Source organism: Mirounga leonina, unplaced genomic scaffold (genome assembly GCF_011800145.1).
Source record: "Mirounga leonina isolate KUSES-001 unplaced genomic scaffold, KU_Mleo_1.0 Mir_376, whole genome shotgun sequence".
NCBI lineage: Eukaryota > Metazoa > Chordata > Mammalia > Carnivora > Phocidae > Mirounga > Mirounga leonina.
This window is the reverse complement of record NW_023270718.1, coordinates 4,627,912-4,651,146: the sequence shown is the minus strand read 5'-3', so window position 1 is coordinate 4,651,146 and position 23,235 is coordinate 4,627,912. Positions and strand designations below refer to the sequence as shown.

General features: G+C 54.0%; 1 protein-coding gene across 2 annotated transcripts; it reads right to left on the bottom strand.

Annotated features, from left to right (window-relative positions):
- Window positions 1-1,411: 1,411 nt before the first annotated feature.
- NUCB1 (nucleobindin 1) lies at window positions 1,412-22,752 on the bottom strand. 2 transcript variants are annotated; one of them, XM_034986945.1, is made up of 13 exons: window positions 22,659-22,752; window positions 22,081-22,250; window positions 19,311-19,418; window positions 16,547-16,679; window positions 11,978-12,081; window positions 8,088-8,273; window positions 7,737-7,827; window positions 4,005-4,063; window positions 3,642-3,734; window positions 3,464-3,556; window positions 2,963-3,133; window positions 2,439-2,535; window positions 1,412-2,313 (listed from the first exon to the last, which is right to left on the bottom strand). In XM_034986945.1, the coding sequence occupies exons 2-13, from the start codon at window positions 22,237-22,239 to the stop codon at window positions 2,201-2,203; spliced, it is 1,407 nt and encodes a 468-aa protein (XP_034842836.1). In that variant the 5' UTR covers window positions 22,240-22,250; window positions 22,659-22,752; the 3' UTR covers window positions 1,412-2,200. The 2 variants fall into 2 exon arrangements, with proteins under 2 accessions (XP_034842836.1, XP_034842837.1); XM_034986946.1 differs by having other exon boundaries at window positions 22,111-22,250.
- Between the last annotated feature and the right edge of the window lie 483 nt (window positions 22,753-23,235).

Genomic DNA, 23,235 nt, shown 5'->3' with positions numbered 1-23,235 from the left:
TTCCAAGTGCTATAGAACCGTTCGTGGCTGTGTATTAGCGTCTCGTTGCTTCTCTAAGAAATGACCATTGTTCAGGTCACCAGGCCTGGCTTCAGCCACCCACCGCGTCCTTCCCCTCCCCTATTGCTGTTGCCATGAGGTTGGGGGCAGTGATCACCCTCTGGGTGCCACCTTTCACCTGGGGTGAAGACCCTTACTTTTGGGGTGTTTTGGGGCTTCTGCAGACCCTGGATCTTACCAGCAGGCCAGAGAAAGAGGCCTCAGTGGGTCTGTAACAGTCACCCAGCTGCTCTTTGACCCATCTCTCCACATCAGTCTCCAACTCTGCAGTTTCCTCTTTCTGGAAGGGAGCTGCTCCGAGATCCACTCCTCCAGGTTGAGGCGCTTCCGTAGTCCTTGCGATCATACTTGACTTTGACTCTTCCCCTGATGCCTTAGTCCGTGCTGCCAGAGGCCTCGCTGGCAGCCCAAGGGGGCCTCTGAAAGTAGACGTGGGTCGCTGGGCCACAGGCTACCAATGCCTGGCCCGGGGTCGCTGTCCGCCCCGGCAGCCACGGGGGCCAAATACGCGCCTCGGGCCCCTCCCTGCACTGCGGCGTCCTCCAGTAGGCCCACCGGCTGGCTCGGGGCCACTGGCTTGGGCTCCGCCAGAGCCGTGCGGGACCCCTCCCAGCAGATCCGCCTGCCCTCGGTGCCCGCCGGCTTTGTGTCTCCCCAGATAATTTTTCTTTTCTTTTCTTTTTTTTTAAGATTTTATTTACTTATTTGAGACAGAGAGAATGAGAGAGACAGAGAGCACATGAGAGGGGGGAGGGTCAGAGGGAGAAGCAGACTCCCCGCCGAGCAGGGAGCCCGATGCAGGACTCGATCCAGGGACTCCAGGATCATGACCTGAGCCGAAGGCAGTCGCTTAACCAACTGAGCCACCCAGGCGCCCTCCCCAGATAATTTTTATCGTCTGAGCCTCCTTTACACTTCCTCCTCTTTGTGGGTGCCAAACCAGACCTACCCCATGCCCAGTGGTGTGTTGGTAAATGGGCTCTGGCACGGAGAGGTAGGAGGAGGTTCTGATTTGTCACCTCTGCCAATGTCCTTCGTCAGCTGTTGGTGCAGCAGGTGTGACATCTGGAGCAGCTGCAGCCACTCTGGGACCACAGCAGAAGGAGGATATGGGAGAAAGTGGTTCCCTGGAATCACCCTACCTTGGGATGTCTTGTGTTGGGAGATAATACTTTTTTTCTTTACTAAACCTTTCCATCCGACTTATCAGGAGAGGACAAAAAATTGCCAGGATGGAGCCTCTCAGATATCATGCTTGAATTGAATTTTACAGAATGAGGGGGACTTTAGCAGGGGAATTGGGGATGAGGTTTCAGAGGGAAGAGTATATACAAAGACACAGAGGCACGGATTGTTCCAGAAGGTGTATTTGGATGGAACTGGAGTACAGAGCAGAACTTGGAGCCGACGAGTGTGAGAAGGCCAGGAAGGGGCGGGGGGGGGGGGGGCGGTGCTTCCACATGAGGCTGAGGGGCTGGAACCCGATCCTGGGGCAGGGTTGGCTCCAGGACCCTTCTGGGGCTGTGAGCCAAGCAGTCAGGGCGGAGGCTGAGGCAGCCGGAAGCCAGGAGTCAGGGAGAGTCTGGGTTCCTGGGATCAGCGCTAATCAGCTATGCTGACAACTGACGACTCTGCTGTCCCTCGCAGCCAGCCACGGGGAAGACACTGCCCTTGAGGCACCGGTGGCCCTCTTGAGGGACCACCCAAGCCTCATCAACCGGCAGAAGCCGGGCAGCAGGCAGAATTCCAGCAGCTGTGGGGGTGGACGCAGGATGCCTGAGTAGCCGCGACCTGGGGAGCTGAGGTCAAACCATCTAGGAAGGTGGGCACGAGGCAGACCCTTCTCGGGAGGGAGAGGCCTTCCCTAAGTTAGGGTGACCCAGTGAGGGCCCAGCTAGACTTGAGAAGGCAGCCCGCTGGAGAGGATCGGGAAGAAGGGGCCACAGACCGGGAGGCTGTGGAAGCTGAGGTGGCAGATGCGGGGCTCGGGCAGCAATGTGGGAAGGGCCACCCGGTCCTCCCCTCCCCCAGGCGGCCACACAAGTCGCTCGCCCCCAGAGGAGGTTGATGTCGACTCCTCATCCCGCTCCCACCCGCTGCCTCCGTAGGAACCCAGAGTGAGCGGGGGTCCCCAGGAGGATCACAGGTGTTGGGGGTCCGACTGGGGCAGCTCGGGGGGCTGATCAGGAACCTTCTTCTCTGAAGGGCCTACATCCTTCTGGTCACCAGCTGGAGCTGGGACAGGTGCATCGTCTGCAAACGGAGGGAGGAAATGGTAGCACTAGGCATCCCAGCTTCTTCCTCCCTTGGATCCAGGAGTCGGCCGCCAGCGCCCGCCCCCCCCCCCCCCCACCGGGGTGCCCAGGGGCCCAGAGCACCTGTGTCTGGGTGAAACTGCAGCTGTCCCTCAGGGCCAGGGGCTGGGCTGTTCTGGCCTTGCTGCTGCTGTTTCCTTTGCTCCATCTGCAGAACGGCCTGCAGCGGGCGGGGGAGATTGCACAGGCAAGAGGGGATGCCGCCGAGTCTCCACGGCAACTTGTGATGCAGTCCTGAACCCGTCCCTTCCCCATGGGCCTCAGCTTTTCTCTCTCTCTCATTGAGAGTTGGGCTCAAGAGTTCCAAAGGTCCAGGTCACTGAACCCTTGCTGGGTCTAACCTCCTCCTCTGCCCTTGGCCTTCCCCCCTCCCACTTGCCTGCCTAGAGCCCCACTGCCCTTATCCAACATGGCAGCCACAGAGCTGTCAGGGACGCGGACATCTGCCCTTACTCAAGATGGCGGTCACCACCTGAGGCTCTACCAGTGATGAACACAGCGGCCACAGGCCTTCCCAGCCTCTGAACACACAAGGAAAAAGGCCACCAGGGACTCAGAGGACGGGCCCAGCCTCCCTGGCCAGTCACCTGCTGCAGCTCTCTCTTCTGGGCCTCCAGGCGGCCCTGAGAGCGCCCCAGGGCCTCGGTCTCCTGGCTGAGGCGCTGCGCCTTGGCATTCAGCTCTGCCTCCCGGGCGGCCAGTTCCTCCTCAAAACGCCTTAGTTCATCCTCCGTGTAGGCAGGGTGCATCTCCACGGTCTGTGAGGCGGGGACAGGGGCCCTCAGCAGGGTGCCGTCAGCCTTGGCCCACCCGCGTTGGAGAGGGCTCCGCCAACAGAGGCGGTCTGGGGAAGGCCGGGAGGCCTGGGTCGCGTGTGAGGATAGAAGCAATCTGAGAGGAAGCTGAGGAGGGTGATAAAGACCCAGAGAAAGGGGGGAACAGAGACCCAGAGGGAGCCGGAGACAGAACCCAGAGACAGAAGGAGGCAGAGACCCAGAGAGCAAGAGACGTGGCCAGAGACTCTGAAAGAAGGGTTAGGGCTGGGGGAGAGAGGTATTCAGGACTCAAAGAATCCTCCATGGCCTCACCTCCCAGCCCTCCCCGGTGTCCCCAAAGTCCTTCCTCTGGGTGGATGCGAGGAACTCCTCCAGGGTCACGAGGCGGTCCTGGTTGGTGTCCACCTGGGGAGCCAGGGAAAGCGACAGAGCTGGGCCTCACTCCACCCCTGCCCCGACCCTCCCCATGATCCCGGTCCCCTCTTCTCACATTCTTCATCACGTGCTCCCTCATGCGAAGCCGCTCCTCCTCCATCTCCCGCATGTCATCTTCTTCATTCTTTGGGTCATACACCTTCTCCAGCTGAAGCAGGGTCAAGCGAGAGGCAGGACATATTGAGGGGTCCAGAGCAACCTCTCTCCTAGGCTACTCCACCTCTTTACACACATAACCAGGCAACTTAAACTCCCAGAAGTCCCTGGGGGCCACCCTGCCCCTCCTGGTAGCCTCTTTTTGTCCCAGGGGCTGCTGGGAGTTGTAGTTTCCCCTGAGTTCCCATCCAGGGGGACCTGAGGGGACACATGGTGGATGTGGGCATCCTCTGCACCCACGGCTTCCAAGATGCTTGCTCACCTCCTTGGTGAAGAGGGCCTCCAGCTCCTGTTCATCCAGGACCCCATCACTGTTGATATCTGAGGGGGAAACAAGGTATCTTGGGGGGTACTGAGTACGGGGTGGGTCAGGTCCCTGAGGAACCTGCTAGAGAAGGAATTGGGGGCTGATGTGGGCTCTGTTATCAGAGGACAGGAATCCTTGGGTCCCCAACAATACAATGATATCCTTCAGGCTTCAGTGCCCCATTGGCCCATTGCTAGGACAGCCCGATCCCTACCAACCGGGGTCCCAAGAAGGGAGTAAATGAAGGTGGGCTTCATCAGGACCATCCTTGGCATGGTTGTCACAAAGGACAACTTGATCCCTAACACCTGGTGATCTGGGCACAGGATCAACCCCTTTCCCCAGGAGCCAGGGGTGTCAGAGGCCTCCGCCTCCCAGAGAGCCCCAGGCCAGAGGAACCCCTCTCTGGGCCACCCAGCTTGTATGGCTCCGAGGCTCCAGGCTTCTCAGCCGCATGGGCCACACTCACTGTCCCCTCCTCCTCTGCTCACTCAGATCAGGACCCACGCTGGTCCTTCAGAGATGGCCAGGAACCTTGACCTTGCAAATCCAATGGTTATTTTTTTTTTTTTTAAGATTTTATTTTTAAGCAATCTCTACACCGAATGTGGGCCTCAGACTCACAATCCCGAGATCAAGAGTCACATGCTCCATCGACCAAGCCACCCAGGTGCCCAGCCAATGGTTAATTTTTAACCTGCATTTTACTTGCCTTTCTGCCTTCGGCTTCCAGAACATCATTCTCTCCTCCCAGATACCCCTCATTCTCCTTCATTGGCTCTGTCCTCCTCCTGCATGCTACCTATTGATGGGCCCCAGGGCTCGGGCCATCTAATCCTCAAATCCAAAATGGTAGCTGCTAGCCACACAGGCCATTTACATTTAAATCGATTAAGATAAAAATCCCAGGGGTGCCTGGGTGGCTCAGTCGGTTAAGCGGCTGCCTTCGGCTCAGGTCATGATCTCAGGGTCCTGAGATCGAGCCCCACATCGGGCTCCCTGCTCTGCGGGAAGCCTGCTTCTCCCTCTCCCACTCCCCCTGCTTGTGTTCCCTCTCTCGCTGTCTCTCTCTCTCTGTTAAATAAATAAATAAAATCTTAAAAAAAAAAAAAAGATAAAAATCCCAGTTTCTCAGTCCCACTTGTTAACAGGTCAAGCATTCAATAGCCACACGTAGCTGGTGGCTGCCATATTGGGTGGCACAGAACATTTTCATCATTACAAAAAGAGCGTGACTGGCCAGCACCTCTTCAAATGGGTCCCTTCAGTCCCTCGGCTTTCTGTGCCATCCACAACCTGCCTCCACACCTGAATATCCAACTGCCAACTCTCCTCGCCCTGTAAGTGCCTCACAGACATCTCCAACTTAACACGAATGGACCCAGTCCCCAATCTTCCCTGCCAAATACGGTTGCTCGGGCCAAATATCTTGGAGTCACCCTTGACCCTTATGTTCATTCATAATCCTCATCCAGTCCATCTGCGAGTCCTACCAGCTAGACCTTCACGATAAATCCAGAATCCAGCCACTCTTCCCTACTCCCCATGGTGCAGCCACCAGCATCTCTGGCCTCCCCGTGGCTTTGGCCCTCACACCGTACAGCCTATCCTCCACATAGCAGCCAGCTGGGTTTGGTCAGCCCTTAAGGCAGATGGTGTCAGTCCTCTGCCCAAGACCCTTTCGTGGTGCCCCATCCCAGAGAGAATAAAATCCAAATTCCTTAACCCGGCTGGAAGGCTCTGAGCAATCCGGCTGCCGTCACCTTGGAAACCCACGTTCACTCTTCCCCTCTGTGTGTTTGCTGTTCCCTCCGCCTAGAACGTGCTTCCCCCAGGTATCTGCAAGGCTCAACCTCTCACTTCACTGGAGTCTAGGTTCAAATGTCACCTCTCTAGAGCTGCACTGTCCAGTGGAGCCACCAGTCACGTGGGGTGCATAACATTTAAATGAATAACAGCCAAGTACCACGAAAACTTGGGTTCCTCGACATTACGCTAAATGAAATAAGCCAGTCACAAACCAGACAAATGCTGTATGATTCCATTCATGTGAAGTAGCTAGAATAATCCAATTCGTCGAGACAGCACCCAGAATAGAGGTGGCCAGAGGCTGGGGGGAGGAGGAGCGGGGAGTTATTGATTAACAGAAGAGTTTTCGTTTCGAAACGATGAAAAGAATTCTGGAGGTTGGTTGCAAAACAACGTGGGTGTCCTTAACATTCCTCAACTGTACACTTAAAAAGGACTGAAGATGGGGTGCCTGGGTGGCTCAGTCATTAAGTGTCTGCCTTTGGCTCAGGTCAGGATCTCAGGGTCCTGGGATCGAGCCCCGCATCGGGCTCCCTGCTTGGCAGAGAGCCTGCTTCTCCCTCTCCCACTCCCCCTGCTTGTGTTCCCTCTCTTGCTGTGTCTCTCTCTGTCAAATAAATAAATAAAATCTTAAAAAAAAAAAGGGCTGAAGGGCGCCTGGGTGGCTCAGTTGGTTAAGCGTCTGCCTTCGGCTCAGGTCATGATCCCAGGGTCCTGGGATCAAGCCCCACATCGGGCTCCCTGCTCGGCGGGAAGCCTGCTTCTCCCTCTCCCACTCCCCCTGCTGGTGTTCCCTCTCTCGCTGTGTCTCTCTCTGTCAAATAAATAAATAAAATCTTAAAAAAAAAAAAAAGGGCTGACGATGGGACAGTTCAAGTTAAGTGTATTTTACCACAGTTACAAATTTTTAAAAAACTCACATCTCAAAACTAAAAAAGAATTCAGTTCCTCGGTACGTTTCAAGAGCTCAATAGCCACATGGGGCTGGTGGGTATGACACACTCTAGGCCCTTAAGCCTGCTGTTGGCTTTCCCATGTTACTCTTCTCTTATCACTGCCCCAGACGCTATTATAGAATCCACTTCCTTGACTGTAAGATGTAAGCCCTCCCCCGCGATTTTATCATCCCTGAGATCAGAAGACATCTGGTCATTGGTGGTGTGTCAATTTAATGGGAAGCTTGTGTAAAAATTCTAGAATATCTTACATTCCCAGGTTTTTTAGATCCACTGAAATACAGAGTTATTGGTTTGCCTGATCACTGGCTATGTGAGAGGGGGGAACTTTGTTTTGTTCACAGCAGGACCCAGAGTTGCCATGAAGCTTGGTCTTAGAGGGAGCTTCGTAGATGTTTGCTGAATGAATGAGCCAGGCCCTGGTAAGCTCTGTTGACTGCTTGTAGCTTCTGGGGCAGGGTCCTAGGCACATCTGAGGGGGCCTGGCAACCCTGGGTTAAGTTTCTAGAGAGCAGGAGAATGAAGGCGGTGTCTGAAACACCATGGAAAAGGTAGCTTCTCAGTCCCTGGAGGCCTGTTTATTTGGGAGCAGGCCCACCCTTGGCAACAGGACGCCTGTCCAACTCGGGGAGCTGGACATTAGCCCAGGCTAGTCAAGCCTGGATGGCTCAGTTAGTGGGTATCAGCCAGTCCCGAGAACCGAAAAGTCTGGGGTATCCCAGAAAAGAGGCCTAGTTCTTTAGTGGAAGACCCTAGCAATGGGGAAGGGTGGAGCCTTCCAGACCAACAGGAGGGACAGGCTCAGTTCTCTTAGGCCTGCTAAGCCCCACTGTGATGGGGACACCTCTTCCTAGTATTCAGGCCCCAGAAAGGTCAGAGCCTCCGGGTTCAGCCTGGGTCTTGGGGCTCCTCCCCACCTTACCATGCAGTATGAAGAAGGTCTTGGGGTTAAACCTGTTGGGGTCCAATCCATCCAGCTCCTCCCACACCTCCTTCAACTGGGCTTGGCTGCCCTGTGGAGGGGAGAGCCAGGGGCTCATGAGCAAGAAATCTGAGTCCCCCCATCCCTCAAATGTCATTTCCCTCAAGCAAGAAAAACTATAACTCCCAGCAGCCCCTGGGGTGGCTGAGCATATTTAAAGGGACTTTTGGCCTCAGGGTCTGCTGGGAATTATAGTTCTTTAGCTACTTTCTCATCTTGTGGTGCTTGGAGAGTTGGACACCAGTGGGGGGGTAGCCTCTTTGCAGGGCGGGGGGGGGGGGGGCTTCTTACAGGTACATTGACTTTGGGATGCTCTCGGTGCCGGCGCTGTTGTTCTTCCAGCTTCCTCTCTGCCTCCTTTCGCTGCTCCTCTCCCAGTGACTCTAGGTAACGGCGTCTCTCATGTTCCTTGAGCATCTCGTAGCGTTTGAACTCTTCATGATGGGCCGCGTCATACTGGGCAAGGTCCCGGGTGGCCTGGGGAAAGGCAGATGGTCCTTCTCGTCTCACTGCCACACCCAGGCCCTAATTTCAACCTCCAAATTCCAGGACTTCTGCCTTGAACACGGTCAAGGGCCACCCCAACCTCTACCCAGTCCTGGCTTCCATGTCCTGAGCTCACTTCTTGATCTCTATGACCCACTCTTGCCCCATAACACAGCCTCCTCTGTCTATTTGTTCAAGAGATTAGAACGGTTACACACAGTAACAACTTTCTTTAAAAGTTTATTTAAGTAATCTCTACACCCAACATGGGGCTCGAACTCATGACCCTCTGAGATCAAGGGCCCCAGGGTCTTCTGACTGAGCCGGCCAAGCACCCCTTAGGGTAAGAACATTAACCCACCTCTTTCAAGTCCTCCACAATCTCAAGATCTTGGAGGAATAGGGGCGCCTGGCTGGCTCAGTGGGTGGAGCATGCAACTCTTGATCTCAGGGTTGTGAGTTCAAGCCCCACATTGGGTATAGAGATTACTTAAAAATAAAATAAAGTAAAGATCTGGAGAAATAAGCAATAAGGAACAACACGCAAGGTGGACTTAATAGGGAAAGCAGTACAGCTAGGTGATAAAGAAGTCTAGGTCTCTGATTACTTTGCCCAGGGTTCAAATCCAGGCCCTGCTGTGTGAACAAATCCCACTAGGCTGTGTGATCTTGGGCAAATTACTTAGCCTCTCTGTGCCCCAGTTTCCTCCTCTGTAAATTGGAGATAGCAATACGACACTGAGTTGAAGAGTATCCCCCCCAAAATTCATGTCCACCCAGAATGCTGAAATGTGAACTTATTTGGAAATAGGGGGGCGCCTGGGTGGCTCAGTTGGTTAAGCGACTGCCTTCGGCTCAGGTCATGATCCTGGAGTCCCGGGATCGAGTCCCGCATCGGGCTGCCTGCTCGGCAGGGAGTCTGCTTCTCCCTCTCCCACTCCCCCTGCTTGTGTTCCCTCTCTCGCTGTGTCTTTCTCTGTCAAATAAATAAATAAAATCTTAAAAAAAAAAAAAAAAAGAAATAGGATCTTTGTAGATTTCCTTAGTTACAATGAGGTCCTATCAGATTCGAGTAGGCCCTAAATCCAAGTGAGTGGTGCCTTTATAAGAGAGCTACAGAGACAATACAGAGAGGCACAGGGAGAACACCATGGAGGCAGAGGCTGGAGTGATGGGTCTACAAGATGCAGAATTGCTGGCAGCCTCCAGAGGCCGGAAGAGGCAAGAAGTGGGTTTTTTCCTAAAGCTTCTAACGAGAGTACAGCTCTGCCAAAGCCTTGGTTTTGGCTCAGGGATACTGATTTTGGACTTCTGGCCTCCAGAACCGTGAGAGAATACATTTCTGTTTTTATTTTTATTTTATTTTTAATCTTATTTTATTATGTTATGTTAGTCGTCATACATTATTTTTATTTTTTTTAATTTTAAAATATTTTTATTTATTTTTATTTTTATTTTTTTTTAAAGATTTATTTATTTATTTGAGAGAGAGAGAATGAGAGAGAGCACATGAGAGGGGTTAGGGTCAGAGGGAGAAGCAGACTCCCCGCCGAGCAGGGAGCCCGATGCGGGACTCGATCCAGGGACTCCAGGATCATGACCTGAGCCGAAGGCAGTCGCTTAACCAACTGAGCCACCCAGGCGCCCTAAAATATTTTTATTTTTTAAGTAACCTCTACGCCCAACATGGGGCTCGAACTCACCACCCCGAGATTAAGAGTCACGCATTCTACTGACTGAGCCCGCCAGGCGCCCCACGGTTTCTGTTGCGTTAAGTCACTGAGTCCGTGGTAAGCTGCGGCAGCCAGAGCAAACTGCCACCCCCAGCAAGACCCTTCTTGGCTTCTGGTCTACACCGTACGATAATTTCAAGGCGTTCGAAGCCACTGAGTTTGTGGTAATTTGTTACAGGGCAGCATAGGAAACGGACATAGCTGTTGTGTTGGGAACGGGTTCTCAACCCGGGGTGACTGGTCTGCAGGAGACACACTGTCAAAGTGTGAGGACATTTTTGGTTGTCACAATGAGGGTAGGTCTACAGGCATCAAGCGGGTAGAGAGCAGGGATGCGGCTAAACGTCACACAACGCACAGACAACCCCCACAACAAAGAATTATCCAGCCCGGGGCGCCTGGGTGGCTCAGTCGTTAAGCGTCTGCCTTTGGCTCAGGTCATGGTCCCAGGGTCCTGGGATCGAGCCCCGCATTGGACTCCCTGCTCAGCGGGAAGCCTGCTTCTCCCTCTCCCACTCCCCCTGCTTCTGCTCCCTCTCTCACTGTGTCTCTCTCTGTGAAATACATAAAAATCTTAAAAAAAAAAAAAAAAAAGAATTATCCAGCCCCAAACATCAAGAGTGCTGAGTTGAGAAGCCCTGCCGGCGAGCTTAGAAGGCAGAAGCGGGGAGCCCAGGGACGAAGCGGCTATGAGAGATGATGGGAGTTGAAACTAGGAGCAGGACAGTGGGGCTGGAGAAAGGCGGACAGTTTCTGGAATGTTCTGGAAATGAGTGGCAAAACCACCCCTCGGGGACGGAGTCCAATGCCAGGAACAGACTCGATTGTCTGCTATTATCTTCGTGGCCACTAGATGGAGCTCCAGTAGGCCAGAAGAGCGGGGCTCAGGCCAGGCGGTCGGTCTCTGTCCAGGAGGTGCTGGGGACCCGTGGGAGGAAAGTGAGCAGGGGAGGAGAGGCAGGGGCAGGTCTGGGGGGCATCCCCTTGCACTCCCCAGCCCCACCGCTCCTGGCCTTCCCCATGAGGCTGGGCTGGAGGTCCCACTTCTCAGATAAGGACTCTTAGCTCCTACGGCTGCTATAACTAATGATCATACATTTGGTGGCTTAAAACAACACACATTCAGGGGCTCCTGGGTGGCTTAGTTTGTCAGGCACATGACTCTTGATCTCAAGGTTGTGAGTTCAAGCCCCACATTGGGTGTGGCGCCTACTTAAAAGAAAAGAAAAGAAAAAAAAAAAACCAATACACATTTATCATCTTACAGTATGGAGGCCAGAGATGTGAAATTAGTTTCACGGAGCTCAAATTACAGTGGAGGCCAAGCTATGCTCCCTCTACAGACTCGGGGACAATCCTTTTCTTTGCCTCTTCCGGGTTCTAGAGCTGCATCCCGCGCCGGGGGCCCCTTCCTCCATCTGGGAAGCCAGCGACAGAGCACCTTGTTTCACACTGCCGCCTCCCACCTAAGGTAGTCACACCTCCCGCCGGGAGGACATGCAGGGCCCACTGGATAACCCAGGCTCATCTCAGCAGCTCAGGACCCTCAACTTAATCACATCTGCGAAATCTCTTTCACCGTGGGAGGTCATGTGTCACAAGTTCTGCTGATTAGGATGTGTGGGTGTGACATCTTTGGGGGGGGGGTGATTCTGCCTCCCACGAGGACAGAGAGGGGACAGTGCCCCGCCCCCGGCCCCGTCCCCACCCAAGTCATATGGGAAGGACAAAACAGAGGATGGATTCGAAACCAGGTCTGAAGGGAGCCCAGCCCGTTCTGCCTACACCTCCCAGAGAGAACCTGGGGAGGGCTTCCGGGCACCGCCTGGGCCTCTGCAGCCACCGACCTCAGAGAACACCAGGGTGATCGGGTGCATGTCCTGGGCTCCGTTCCCTTCTCCCCTCCCATAAAGCCTCCTTCAGTCCACTGCCTGTAGCCCCCCTCCCCTGACCCCTCACTACCGTCTGGATCAGCAGCTCCAGGTCCCGGGCCTCAAAGGTGTGCTGATTCTGAGGGTCCAGGTGTTCAAACTGCTTCAGGAGGCTCAGGTGATCCAACTGTACATCTGGATGAGGGAGAAGTATTAAAACAAAAACAAAAACAAACAAACAAAAAAAACTCATGGAATGTTCTTTCTTTCAAAATCCCTATCCTGGGCTAGATGTGCTCTAGAGGAGGCCACAGGGGGCACTGGGAAAGCCTACAGGATGGCCTGAATGAGCCTGGGGGCAATCCTGGAGGGCTTCCTGGAGGAGGTGATGCCACAACTCACTCTGATGCTTAAAACAACAATAACCATAATAATTATTAACATGTATTGAGCACTTGCTATATGCCAGGCTCTGCTTTGAACACATTAAATATATTAATGTATTTTTTTAAAGATTTTATTTACTTATTTGACAGAGAGACACAGCCAGAGAGGGAACACAAGCAGGGGGAGTGGGAGAGGGAGAAGCAGGCTTCCCGTGGAGCAGAGAGCCTGATGCGGGGCTTCATCCCAGGACCCCAGGATCATGACCTGAGCCGAAGGCAGACGCTTAACCAACTGAGCCACCCAAGCATCCCTAATGCTTTATTTTTCACAAAAATCTTACGACATAGGTTCTATGAAGAGGGTAAGGGACTTGTCTAGGTCACCACTATCTAGGAATTGGCAGAGGGAGTATCAGAACTAGTCGTTGGGCTCCAGAGCACATAAACTCAAGCCCTGTTAGGGGTTGAATTATGTGCCCTAAAATCCATCTGTTGGAGTCCTAACCCCCAGCACTTCAGAATGTGACCTAATTGGCAGAGAGGGTCTTCCCAGAGCTGATCAAGTTAAAATGAGGTCACAGGGTGGACCCAAATCAGATAGCACTGGTTCCCCTCTAAAAGGGAAAAAAATTTGGACACCCTGGGAGAAGACAAAAGGTGGAAGCTGGCCCTCTCCGAGCCCAAGAGAGAGACCCAGAACCGATCCCCATCAGAAGGAACTGATCCTGCCACAACTTGATCTTGGACTTCCGGCCTCCAGGGCTGTGAGACAATAAACCTCTGTTGCTAAAACCAGCCCGTCTATGGTACTTTGTTGCAAAGTCATGCAACCTCCTTGTACGAGACTGTCATCAAACAGGCCCCTGCTCACGCGGCACCCTCCGTGCCCGGGAGTTCCCAAGCAGTAAGGAAGGGGTAGGGTTTTCAGGAAGGAAGGGAGAGAGCACACCCTCAACAGCCAGGCATCCACTGAACGCACATCTCCCAAGGCCTCCTGCCCCCCCAACCATGTGACTCAGACCCAGGCCGGCCCTCCAGTGGCTCCCAGTCTGGGGAGGGGGAGAGACACACACACAGGGAGGCTGGGATCCCGGAGCCTTGTGTTACCACGGAGGCAGCTCTGGCCGGGCTGAGCCCAGAGGAGGGACAGGCACTCAGGACACAGACACAGATCAAATTTCATGGTGCATTATTTATATGCCACAGGCCAGACTCGGTGCCTGGCGCTGGGGTTGCAACAGAACCCAGACAGCCTCAGCATCTGCTCCCCGAGCCCCCAGCACCGAGCAGAGAGACAGAGGACGAACACACACGACCCCAAGGACTGAAACGAACGGAGCCTCCTTCGTGCAGCCCAGTCAGGGTAGGAGCTGAGACAGAAGCCCAGCCAGCCACACAAAGACCGCCGAGAATGTCCCAGGCAGAGGGAAGCTCCTGGGCCAAGGCCCAGAGGCGACAGAGACGGGTTGCACACCAGCATTACTAAAAATGCTGACAGGAGAGGGTGGGGAGAGGGCGCCTGTGAAGGGAGGGGCTGGGCGGGCAGAGCAGCAGTGAGGACTGTGGACTTTGAGCCTGTTGAGCACTGGGGAGCCACAGTGGGTTCTAAGCAGAGGAGGGACAGGACGTGGACTGGGTGCTGTGGTGGGCTGCATCACAGCCCCCAAGATGCCCACGACCTAAACCCTGGAACCTGTGACTAGGAGACTTCAGGTGGCAAAAGGGACTTTTACAGATGTGATTAAATTAAGAATCTTGAGATGGGGAGATGATCCCGGATTACCCAGGAGATCCAACCTAATCATAAGGGTTCCTCTAAGAGCGAGGCAGGGGCAACTAACTGGTGGCTCAGTGGGTTAAGCATCCGACTCTTGATTTCGGCTCAGGTCATGGCCTCAGGGTCGTGAGATGGAACCCAGCATTGGGGTCCACGCTCAGCACAGAGTCGGCTTCCTCTCTTCCTCTGCCCCTCCCGCCATTCATGCTCTTAAGCACGCATGCGTGCTCTCTCTCAAATAAATAAATCTTTTTTTTTCTTTTTTTTTTTAAAGATTTTATTTATTTATTCATGAGAGACAGAGACAGAGAGAGAGAGACAGAGGGAGAAGCAGGCTCCCAAGGAGCAGGAAGCCCGATGCGGGACTCGATCCCAGGACCCTGAGATCATGACCTGAGCCGAAGGCAGACGCTTAACCATCTGAGCCACCCAGGCGCCCTAAATCTTTTTTTTTTAAAGATTTTATTTATTTATTTGAGAGAGAGAGAGAGAATGAGAGACAGAGAGCACGAGAGGGAAGAGGGCAGAGGGGGAAGCAGACCCCCCGCCGAGCAGGGAGCCCGATGCGGGACTCGATCCCGGGACTCCAGGATCATGACCTGAGCCGAAGGCAGTCGCTTAACCAACTGAGCCACCCAGGCGCCCCTTAAATAAATAAATCTTAAAAAAAAAGAGGGAGGCAGAGGGAGACCCAACTACAGAAGGCCACGTGACCCCTGAACACAGAGGCTACGTGCTAGCTTTGAGGATGGAGGAAGACGCCACCTGCCAAGGAATGCCACTCTAGCAGCCAGAAAAGACAAGGCAACAGGCTGTCCCCTAGAGCCTCTGGAAGGAACACAGCCCCACTGACACTCTGATTTTCGCCCGGTGAAACTGGTTTCAGATTCTCATCTCCCAACTGTAAGGGAATCAGTGTGTGCTGTTTTTTTGTTTTGTTTTTTTTGTTTTTTAAAGATTTTATTTATTTATTTGACAGAGAGAGACACAGCGAGAGAGGGAACACAGGCAGGGGGAGTGGGAGAGGGAGAAGCAGGCCTCCTGCCGAGCAGGAAACCTGATGCAGGGCTCGATCCCAGGACCCCGGGATCATGACCTGAGCCGAAGGCAGATGCTTAACGACTGAGCCACCCAGGCGCCCCCCAAAAAAAATTTTTTAAGGTAAAAAATATATATAACACCAAGGGTGCAAACAATCCAGATATCCATCAACTGATGAATAGATAAACCCATTCTGGTATATCCATACAATGGAATATTACTTGGCCCTAAAAAAGAATGAAGTTGCTAACACATGCTACATTTCGGATGAACCTTAAAAACATTATTCGAAGTGAAAGGAGCCAGACACAAAAGGTCACAGATGATAGGATTCCATTTATATGAAATGCCCAGGAATAGGCAAATCCAGAGAGGCAGGAAGTAGGTCACTGGTTGCAGGGGCTAGGTAGGGGGGATAGGGGGATGAGAGCTAAAGAGTTTGGGGCTCTTTTTGGGGTGATTCAAATGTTCCAGAATCAACTCTGGTCATGGTTGTACACACCTGTGCATATACTAAAAAAACACTGAGTTGTACCCGTTGCATGGGTAAATTATATGGCATATGAATTTTATTTCAATTAAGCTATTTAAAATAAAGAGCGTGGTCCAGACACACTCCGACAAACCCTATCTAGGAATGTCAGAAATAGGGTGGGATCTTGGAATCTAAACCTGCCTCTCTCTTTCAGGTGCATTTTGTTCTTTTTTCCAGCCAAATAATTAGACTTATAAAATATAGTCTCAGGGGTGCCTGGGTGGCTCAGTTGGTTAAGCGACTGCCTTCGGCTCAGGTCATGGTCCCAGAGTCCCGGGATCGAGTCCCACATCGGGCTCCTGGCTCAGCAGGGAGCCTGCTTCTCCCTCTGACCCTCTCCCCTCTCATGCTATTTCTCTCTCTCTCTCTCTCAAATAAATAAATAAATAAAATACTAAAAAAAAAATATATATATATATATATATAGTCTCAGGTATAAATGTCAGCAAATCAGAATCATCCCAGCGGGGGAGACAGAGAATAACAAAGCAACGAAAAATACCGAGTACCCTTTGCAGTTTCCTGACTTTGATCACTGCGTGGTAATTAGGCAGGAGAACGCCCTCCTTCTGAGGAAACTCACTGAATTGGTGAAAAGAGGTACAGCCTACAATGAACTCGCAAATGGTGAAATGGCCCATCTGGGTGAAGCATTTTGTACTATTCTTGCAACTTTCCTGGAAGTTTGAAGTTGCAGCAACATTTTAAATGACCGTGGTTTTTAAAAATAAAAAAAATAAAAAAAATAAATGAAAACAAAACAGAGAAACAAAAAACAGCCTACCAACCACAGTCATGTTAGCGGTAGATTGTTCTAGAAAGAAAACTCGATCAATCTCCTATGCACATCTTATGGTGGGGGTAGTGAGTCCCCAGGAGGGAGGCCATCCCACCCCACCAGCTCCACCCACCCCTGCTTACTGGGCTCCTGTTCCGCATCCATCTTGGCCTTGAGCAGCATCCGCAGCCGGGACACCTCCTGCCGCTTGAGCTCGTCCAGCTTGGTGCGGACATGGTGGCTGACGAAGTCCAGCTCCCGGCTGAGCTTTCCACTCTGCCCAAATGGAGAGGGGACACTGGTCAGGCTGGGGGCCTGGGAAGGGGTGCACGGGGCAGCCTCGACCTTTCTCTGCCCTCTCTGGAAACTTCTACCAGCTTTGTGAAGCCTGGAAAGCTTACAGACCCTTGCCCCACCTGCTCCTCCAGCCTCTGAGACAAAACCAGCCCTTCAGCCCAGCGTTTGAGGCCCTGCCCACCTTGGTAGTCCCGTGCCCTGCCATCCATCAAATCACACTCGGTTCCAGCAACACCAACTGGACATCGGCCCCCATGCTCAAGGCTCTTCCCCCCTCCTGGCCTTTGCACATGCTGGTTGGTCCCTCTGCCTAGGAGTCTCTCCTGCCACCCCTTTCCAAGCCTAAGCAGATCCTCATTGCCCTTTGACACTCAAAGCCCACGGAATCTCCCTTGGAAAGAACCTCCCAGCAACTCCCTGCTCCCCTCCCTGGGGTGCCTTCCGTGAGCTGCCCCTCCTGTCACTTCAGATTCTATCTGTTCAGAGCTAACCCCACCCCTCTCCTGCTCACAGCCCCCATGGCTCCCCAGGGCCCCCAGGACAAAATCCCTGTGCCCAGCACTCAAGACCCCACACACAGGGTGCCTGGGTGGCTCAGTTGTTAAGCGTCTGCCTTCGGCTCAGGTCATGATCCCAGGGTCCTGGGATCGAGTCCCGCATCGGGCTCCCTGCTCCGCGGGAAGCCTGCTTCTCCCTCTCCCACTCCCCCTGCTCGTGTTCCCTCTCTCGCTGTGTCTCTCTCTCTCAAATAAATAAAATATTAAAAAAAAAAAGACCCCACACACACCCACCTCTCCAGCCCCATCACCCGTCTTTGTGTCAGTGATCAGGAACCCCAGGCAGACAGCAGAAGGTACCAGAATGCTTTGTACACACAGTTCCCGCTTTCTGAAGTGCCATGCCTTCACCCCCCCCAACACTACAACAACTTCTACACCACGGACATCCCCACTCAGACTTCAAACCTCACTTGGGCAAAGGGCATCCTTGCTCTAGAAGTCCTCTCTCACTTCTCACACTGGACTGTGCCCTCCTGGGGCCTCCCCCAGCGCCCTCTGTTATCTGTCGTTGCTCAGGCTGCTTTTTCGGTCACTTGAGACTCACATCGGGGTTCCCCAGCCCGCAGGGCCCGTGGCCCTTGAGAGGCAACGGGACATGGTGACCAGAGTGACAGTCCTATTCACCCAGTCAAGCATCTACTCTGGGCCAAGCCCTGTGCTGGACTCCCCGGGTCTGTCCTCTAATCCTGCCCACAGCCCCATTTTACAGATGGATAGACTGAGGCCCAGCAGGAGAAACCACTTGCCCGATGTCCCTCGGACAGTGAGGATACCGGGTTGGTGTCGTGTCTCCTCACATCCTTTTCCTGCTCTGGACCTCAGAACTGGAGCAGATCTTACTGCACAACCCCCCCCCCCCGCCCCCGCCCAAGGATGAACACTGACATCCACCGCAGCCTTACGATGCGCCCGAGCGAGCACACGAAGTGAGATGTTCGCCCACCCACACAACCACCTCTCACGTCACAGAAAATGTTGCATCAGGCCTCCCGGTTTCTGAGAAAGACACCGAGGCCCAGAGGGTGCAGCCACTCAGCCCAGAGCGCGTGAGGAGGAGCTGGGATTGTGTCCAGGCACCATCCCACTCCTCGCCCTGCCTGCCTAACTGGCCACCCTGTTTCCAAGGTCACTTCCCAGTGGTATGACCTTGGACCTTGGTGGCCAGGGCGGAGGGGGCGATGCCCCTCGGGTTTTCCCAGCTGGGCAGCAGGAGGAGCTGGGCTCTGTGGTCTCTGGTTCTGCCGGTCCTTCCTTGGGGGCCAGGTAGATGGGGACAGATGAGAGCCCCAAGAATGCTGGGAGGTTTGCAGGGTCACCTGGGCCCTCTCCTGGACCGAGGCGTTTAGAGACTCAAGGAGGCTCCTCCACATGGGGCATTCCCACACGCACCTGGGGGGGGGGTCTGTGTGCGGCGCGACGGGGAGGAGGAAGGGGGGCCAGTTGGCCCTGTCTCCTCATGGGGGGGCAGCCCTCATCAGCCAGCCCTGCGGGGAAACTGGGCCCACAGGAAGGACAAACCCTGCCACGAGGGTCTCCACGTCTGCCTTTATAAAACGAGGACAATCTCGGCCCCTCTGGAGGCCTTACGTGAGCTAGAGGGGAGGCGAGCCGGAACCGCACCTCCTGTGTCTTGAATTCTCCCCTGAGCAGAACGCACTACGCCCAGGACTCAGTTGAACCACACGCACCCGGCAGGTACAAGGACCGCGAGCCCGCACATCTCAGCCCTTGATGCGTCCTACCGCGGGTGAAACCTAGCCTGAACCCTGTAATGCATTTTCTGCTACTGCGCCCGCTTTGCAGATGGGGAAACTGAGGCACGGCGAGGGGCGGTCACACAGCACCGAAGGGTAGAGCGGATACGCACCGGGCGCTCCTCACCTCCCTTCCGGCCGCGTGGCACCGAGAAGCGCCTCCCGTGCCTCGGTCTGGCGAGGCCCGGAGCCACGTGGCCCCTTCAGGGAAGCCTGTCCTTTACGGGACCTCTGTGCTCTGAGCGAGCGCGCACCCCCCCCCCCCCCCCCCCCCCCGGGCGCGTGCCCGGCCGCACCTTGATGTCCTCGGCATTGGCAGCCTGCAGCTTCTCGCGGAAATGCCCATCCGTCTCCAGCACGTTGATGACTTCCTGGAGGTACCGGTGGTAGTACAGGCCTGTGTCCTGAGGGGACAGGGGTGAACATAGCAGCCCAGCCCCCACCCCCTCCGGTTCCTCCCTGCACGTAGGCCCCAGGCCCCGCGCCCCGGGCGCCGGCCGAAGGACCCCGAGACCCTCTGCTCGGACCAAGAGGCAGACCTGCCCCATGGGACGAAGGCTCTAGAGCCAGGTGACCCCAGTTCTGATCCCCATCTGCTCTGTAACCCCAGGCAAACTGCCCGATCCTCTGGGCCCCGGCACTCGTCTCTTCCCAGGCCGTTAGTAGAGACGAAGTAAACATCACACCGGGAGACAGACACCCAGCGCAACGCGGCGCACAGAGCGGGTGCTCAGGGTGGACACACGAGGGTTTGTTGGCAAGCGGCGAAATATACACTCATTCGTTGTTCATCAAGCGATCGCCGAGCTCCTACCGCATGCAGGTGCCGTGCTAGGGGACCGGACAAGTGAACAAGACAGACAAAAATCCCTAGGCTCCTGGGGCGCCTGGGTGGCTCAGTCGTTAAGCGTCTGCCTTCGGCTCAGGTCATGGTCCCGGGGTCCTGGGATCGAGTCCCGCATTGGGCTCCCTGCTCAGCAGGAAGCCTGCTTCTCCCTCTTCCACTCCCCCTGCTTGTGTTCCTGTTCTCGCTGTCTCTGTCATATAAATAAATAAAATCTTTAAAAAAAAAAAATCCCTAGGCTCCTGGACCCAGACCTGGCATGGGTAGGTGGGTGGCACTCTTCTTCCTGGGCCTCCCTCTTCCATTTGAAAATAGGCAATAAATTTCCCTACTTCTCAGGGCCGTGGTGAAAAGTACATGAGATAAAGGGCCTCGCGCGATGCTAAGGACATAGGAGACGTTCGATCTATTAATGCTATCATTCCGTATGTAGGGAGCACACAGTAGGAGCCTGATAACCAGGTGCTGATGGCTCAGCCATGCCATTGTGGGTGTACCAATTTCCTGTTGCTTCTGGAACAGAGGGTCACAGATTAAATGGCTTAGAGCAACACAAATGTATTCTCTTAGAGTTCTGGAGGTCAGAAGCCCAGAACAGGTAGACAGGGCCGAACTTATTCTGGAAGCTCTAGGGGAGAATCTGTTTCCTTGCCTTTTCCAGCGGCTAGAGGCTGCCTGCGTTCCTTGGCACATGACCCTGCATCACTGTGACCTCTGCTTACGTCATCACATCACCTCTGACTTTGACCTTCCTGACCCTCTTATAGAGAACACTTGTGATTACATTGAGCCCACCTGGATAATACAGGATAACTTTTCCATCTCAAGAGCTTTGTCTCAATCACACCTGCCAATACTCTTTTTCCCTATAAGGTAAGATAGTCACAGGTTCTGGGAACTAAGGTGTTAACATCTTTTTTTTTTTTTTTAAGTTTATTTATTTTTTTAGTAATCTCTACACCCAGTGTGGGGCTCGAATTCAGAACCCCAAGATCAAGAGTCTCATGCCCTACTGACTGAGCCAGCAAGGAGCCCCAAGGTGTGGACATTTTGACTGTTTAGCCAATGGGCTGGAATCTCAAATCTGCCAATTACTAGCTAGGTGACCTTGTTGGGACAGCTAGAATGCCTCGTTCAATTTAAATTTCAGATAAACAATGCATAACTTACAGTATAAATATACTGCTGGAGTGTACTTATACTCAAAATTATTCATGCTTCTGTGAAATTCAATTTTAACTGTCTTGTGTTTTTATTTGCTAAACCTGGAAACCTCAGTCCTTGGGCAAGTTACTTAAACTCTCTTGCACCTCAGCTTCCTCATCTATAAAGTAAGGTTGAAGAGCACCCATTGAGGCCCCACAGACCTGCCTCCCCCACCCCCCTCCAGTCACATTGGCCACCTCCATGTCTCTCTACTCACTCTGCTTTCCCCACCACAGGCTGCCCCTGCCTGGGATGTTCTTCCTTGCACTTCAGATTTCAGCTCGTGACCCTTCCTCCCTGACCATCACCCTGGTGCCCATTCTCAAGAAATGTGTGGGATGAATGAAGGGAAAGGGGACTCAGAAGTGCCCTTCTGTGTTTGCAAAGATTTCACCAAGCAGAGGCCTAACTCACAAGGTCAGGACCACACACAGGAGCACGGAATGATCCCTTCCAGAGACAGTCACGTGCCCATTATTGATGAAAGCTATAGGATTCAGGCCACAAATCAGGGCCTTGGCCTTGAGGATCTTTAAAGTTCCAAATTCCCTAAGACCAAAGGTTTCATAGCATTTGATAAACACATGTTGGAATTACCTTCATAATTTTCAACTCCCACGAGCTCCATGAAGCCAGAACACCCCAGTTAAGGAACACCACCTGCCCAAGGTGCTACTGGGAAATGTAGTTCTTTTTCGGGATTCCTTCTTGGGGGAGGGGGGGCGCTTCAAAGAATACAGATTAAGCTAGGGGGTAATGCAGATTTGTCACTTAAAATCTGACCTGATTTCCCCACACTTCAGAGCCAGGGACTTAGAAATATGCACGCACGCACGCGCGCGCGCGCGCGCGCGCGCACACACACACACACACACACACCGGCCCCGAGTTTTTCACCGCGTCAAAGCCCCGGGACTGCAAAGAATGGCAGGCAAACTCCGAGCCGCGGCCGTGGGGGAAGTATCCACCCAGGGGCGACGGGGATCCGCGGGGATCGTAGTACCACTTGCAAACACCTGGCTGGAGAGCAGGGCAGGGCCACTCACGGGGCTCTCGGTCGCGGGGCTCTCCTGCTTGGGCGCCCCCCGCTCCAGGGGCACGGCCAGAACAGCGCGCAGCAGCAGCAGCGGTGACAGCAGGAGGAGGAGGGCTGCGCCGGGCCCAGAGGAAGGCATGGCGGCGTGGCCTGTGGAGGGGAGAGAGGTGGATAATGTCTGTCCCAAGTCGCCCACTCCCCTGGACCCAGGAGTCTGGGCCCCAGCGCCGCCCGCACCCCCCTTCTAAGAGTGAAGACTCAAAGCGTCTCGTTTCCCGGGACACAGGATTCCGCACGTCCAGCTCTTCCTTCCTTAGACCCAGGAGTCCTGGCTCCCAGCACCCAGCAGCCTCTTCGCTCAGACTCAGGAATCCAGGATCTCAACCCCTTTTCCCCAGAACCAAAGATCCAGGCCCCCAGCCTCCTCCTTCGCCAGGATCTAGGAGTACTGGTGCCCAGCCCATCCTCCCCGAGACCCAGTTTTCCAGCCCTCGGGTCCCCTTCTCCCGCTCCTCCCCAGGACCCAATCTAGGACCCCCCCCCTCCCAAGCCCCTCACCTTTCCTTCACCGCAGAGGGCGTTTTCCCGGGCTGGGACCTCCGGCGCGTTCCGGTGAGTTCCCCCCTAGGCCACGCCCATTTTCCGCAGAGGACCCGCCCTCCGAAGCCTGATTGGTCCGCACTGGCTCCAGGCCCCTGGGTCCCTGTCTAGCGGCCCGCCCCTTACCGAAGTCGCTCGTCTGTTCTCGAAAGCCTCGCCTCCTTTCTCGGAAGCTCTACCTCTTGACGCCTCATTTCCTGCCTTTTAGGCGAAAGGAAAGCGCAGGCTTTCGAAGAGAACTACAGTTCCCTGCAGGCAGGGGGGAAAATGAGGCCACTTCCGCGGGCGAAGAGGCCCCTGCCTTCGCCTCCTGGCAGTTGTAGTTTTCCCCATTTATTTTTCCACAAGTGGTAGCAAGTTACAGATCGGTAGCAGTTGGCACAGGTCATCTTATAAGTTTCTAATATATAATATATTATATATATCTAATATATCTAACATATAAGCCATATATATCTAATATATACACTAGAGAGAGAGAGAGAGAGAGCGAGCAGAGCGACCCAGTGATGCCGGCTCTCTTGGGTCCCTTTAA